This window comes from Petaurus breviceps, unplaced genomic scaffold (genome assembly GCF_028583685.1).
Source record: "Petaurus breviceps papuanus isolate PSGF00001 unplaced genomic scaffold, PetGlider_PUasm1.0 98, whole genome shotgun sequence".
In the NCBI taxonomy this organism is placed as follows: domain Eukaryota; kingdom Metazoa; phylum Chordata; class Mammalia; order Diprotodontia; family Petauridae; genus Petaurus; species Petaurus breviceps.
The window spans coordinates 1,610,073-1,612,804 of record NW_027187460.1 but is presented as its reverse complement, the minus strand read 5'-3'; the positions used below and the strand labels follow the sequence as shown (position 1 = coordinate 1,612,804).

Sequence of the window (2,732 nt, the reverse complement as noted above, 5' to 3'; positions counted from 1 at the left end):
CTTCTTCTTCTTCTTCTTCTTCTTCTTCTTCTTCTTCTTCTTCTTCTCTCTCTCTCCCTCTCTCTCTCTGTCTCTCTGTCTCTCTCTCTCCCTCTCTCTCTCTCCCCCTCCTCACCCTGTTTATATCTCTGTCTTTTTCCCCCTCCTTATTCTTTCTTCTCTCCATTTGTCTCTGTATCTTTTCTCTGTCTTTATCTCTTTCCACCTACTTTTCTCTCTCCCTTACTCTGCAGTCCTCAGCATCCACAAGCTTCCCGCCAGTGGTGCCACTGACATCAGCTTCCCTATGAAAGGCTGGCGCACCCCTGGTGACTGGTCAAGGACATCTGAGGACAAGGTCACTGTCTCCAAGAGTGTCTTCTCTACTGGTCTTGCAGGTGAGAGGGCTCTAGGCCTTTGAACTAGAGATGATGGGTGAGGGGTAGAAGTTAAGAAAGCCTAGGGTTTCACAGTTAGAGTACTGTATCTGTCTCTGTCTTCTTGTAATGAGATCCCCTACCACAGGATGAAGAAGGGCCTGGCCAGGAAGTCCTTTCTGTTGTTTAATCTCATGCTTAAAGTAGGGAAAGATGGGAATATAATGCTACCCTCTTTCTTCTGGGAAGGTATGAAGTCATCTAAATCCTTCATGGAGGACATCCCTATGTGACCTTTGTCAAGGAACAAGACATCCCACCCTTTTTTCTCCCCAAAGAAAGCATGTATAGACACAATATTATACTCCTTCCCCAATGGTCATATATCCCACTACCTTATTTCTCCAAATGAGCAAGGCACACCATAACACCCTGGTGACATTTTCCCAAGGGAGACATAAACCATTCCACATTCCTAAGTGACACATACATGAGTCTCATTTCTTCAAGTGAATGACATACCAATGATCCCACTGCCTTATTTTTCCATGAGAAATACTCACAAATTGCTTCACTGATCTTTTTTATGTGTTAGGTTTTGTGCTACTACTGGGGATACAAAAATAATTTAAAAGTTCCTGTCTTCAGGGAGCTTACATTCTCCTGGGGGAGAGCTGATATCTCCACATGTCATGTTCTCTTAGTCCTCTCACCAGCCTGGTCACCTTTATCTGGATATGTTCCAGCTTGTCAAGTCCTCCCTACAGTGGGATTCCCAGAACTAAACACAATTCTTCAGGTGTGGTCTGAGCAGGGAGACTATTACCTTCCTCAGTCTAGAAACTCTAACTGTGGTGAGTGAAAGATGAAGTGACTGAGGAAATAAAGGTTCAATTTTTTGAGCATATTGATTTATTGAGCAATTGCCTAATAAATCAAGACCAGGCCCTGGCCTCAGCTTAGAATTGGATCCTGAATACAAGAGAAAACAGACTTTTATACATGAAAAGCAATTAATCAAATAATGCCAATTAATTACAAGAAACAATACAATATCAGGTAATCTGATTACTAGTTAGAGAAAAAAAGCAGAAACTTTCCAAGTTGGGAGGGAGAGAGCAAATAGGTTCAGCTCCCTGAATTCAGAAAAAGAGGTGTCTTATTCCCTCAAGTATCTGTAAACAGTCAAAGCAACATGGAAACAATCACTGATTGGTCAATATGGGGACAGTTTTCCAATAATACATATGGGTTGCTTGAGATGGACAGTTGTGAGAAAACTCCTTGCATCAGTCTTTGAATGTGGCTGAATTTCTGGTCAGCATAACCTGGGTCTTTAGTTAAGGGTCTCTAAGCAGAAGGTAGAGGTGGTCCAGCTTTCCAACCCTGTGGGACTAGGTTCAAACAATGCAGTAAGATTTTCTCCTAATTCCCACAATTGAATAAACTTTTCTCTCAAGACAGAAGTTGGACTAGATACATAATTGAAACAGAAAGAGAGTTAAGCTAGCTCCAGAATCAAGTCAAAAGATGGAGTTAGTGTCGTTCACTCAATTCCCACAATTAACCACTTGCTGTTCTAATCTCCTCAATTTTGTCAGTGCGTCCTTTTGATTTACGGGGGAGTGGGTACCCCACTTCCTCCATGGATCATTTCTTTATAAGCCTTCTTTATAAGATCTATAAGGCTTTTTCGTATGCTCATAATCAGAATTACATAGGTCAGGTTACAGATCAAACTATTCAGAGAATTTAAAATGGACCTAATTTTGAGAAGGCAGATTTACTTGTTACCAAGATAACCAAGAAAACTTAAACATAAACACAAATACCATGAAGCAGAAGACCAAAGCAATATAATAATGATCATCAATATTAACTAGCATTGTTTCCTTGTATCTTAGTAACCCACTCCCAATGTCTATTTAATCAACACTTTTTGAGTCCCAGATGTCTTGTGTAGTTGTCTGGTCCCTGGATCTCTTCTCTTGGACATTCTGGAATAGGCCTCATTCTCAGGGGGATCTACTACTCTGGTTCCAAATCACCCATCCTAGGTAATTCTCCTAAAATCTTCCAGTAACAAGTTTAGTACAATCTCTTAAATTTGGTTACACAAACCTGAAACTCCAGAGAATTTCATTTTTATATACCACTTACTGTTTTTATATTTACCTAATCCTGTACTTGATAAAAGATTCTAATAAAAATCATTTCTGCCTTTTAAAATTATCAGATGCGGGGCGGCCAGGTAGCACAGCGAGTAAGAGCTCCGGCTCCAGTGTTGAGAAGACCTGGAGATCGAATCCCGGGCTCAGACACTTAGCACCCCACCCAGAAACACCTGGCCGTGTAACCTTGAGCAAGTTACTTAAC

General features: G+C 41.0%; 1 protein-coding gene across 2 annotated transcripts in view; it reads left to right on the top strand.

Annotated features, from left to right (window-relative positions):
* The window catches only part of ADGRB1 (adhesion G protein-coupled receptor B1), a 268,191-nt gene that overhangs the window by 128,354 nt on the left and 137,105 nt on the right, over nucleotides 1-2,732 (top strand). For both annotated transcript variants that reach the window (XM_069081351.1, XM_069081350.1), the window contains exon 14: nucleotides 234-377. In XM_069081351.1, the coding sequence (XP_068937452.1) occupies nucleotides 234-377 (144 nt within the window). The remainder of the gene's footprint in view (nucleotides 1-233; nucleotides 378-2,732) is intronic.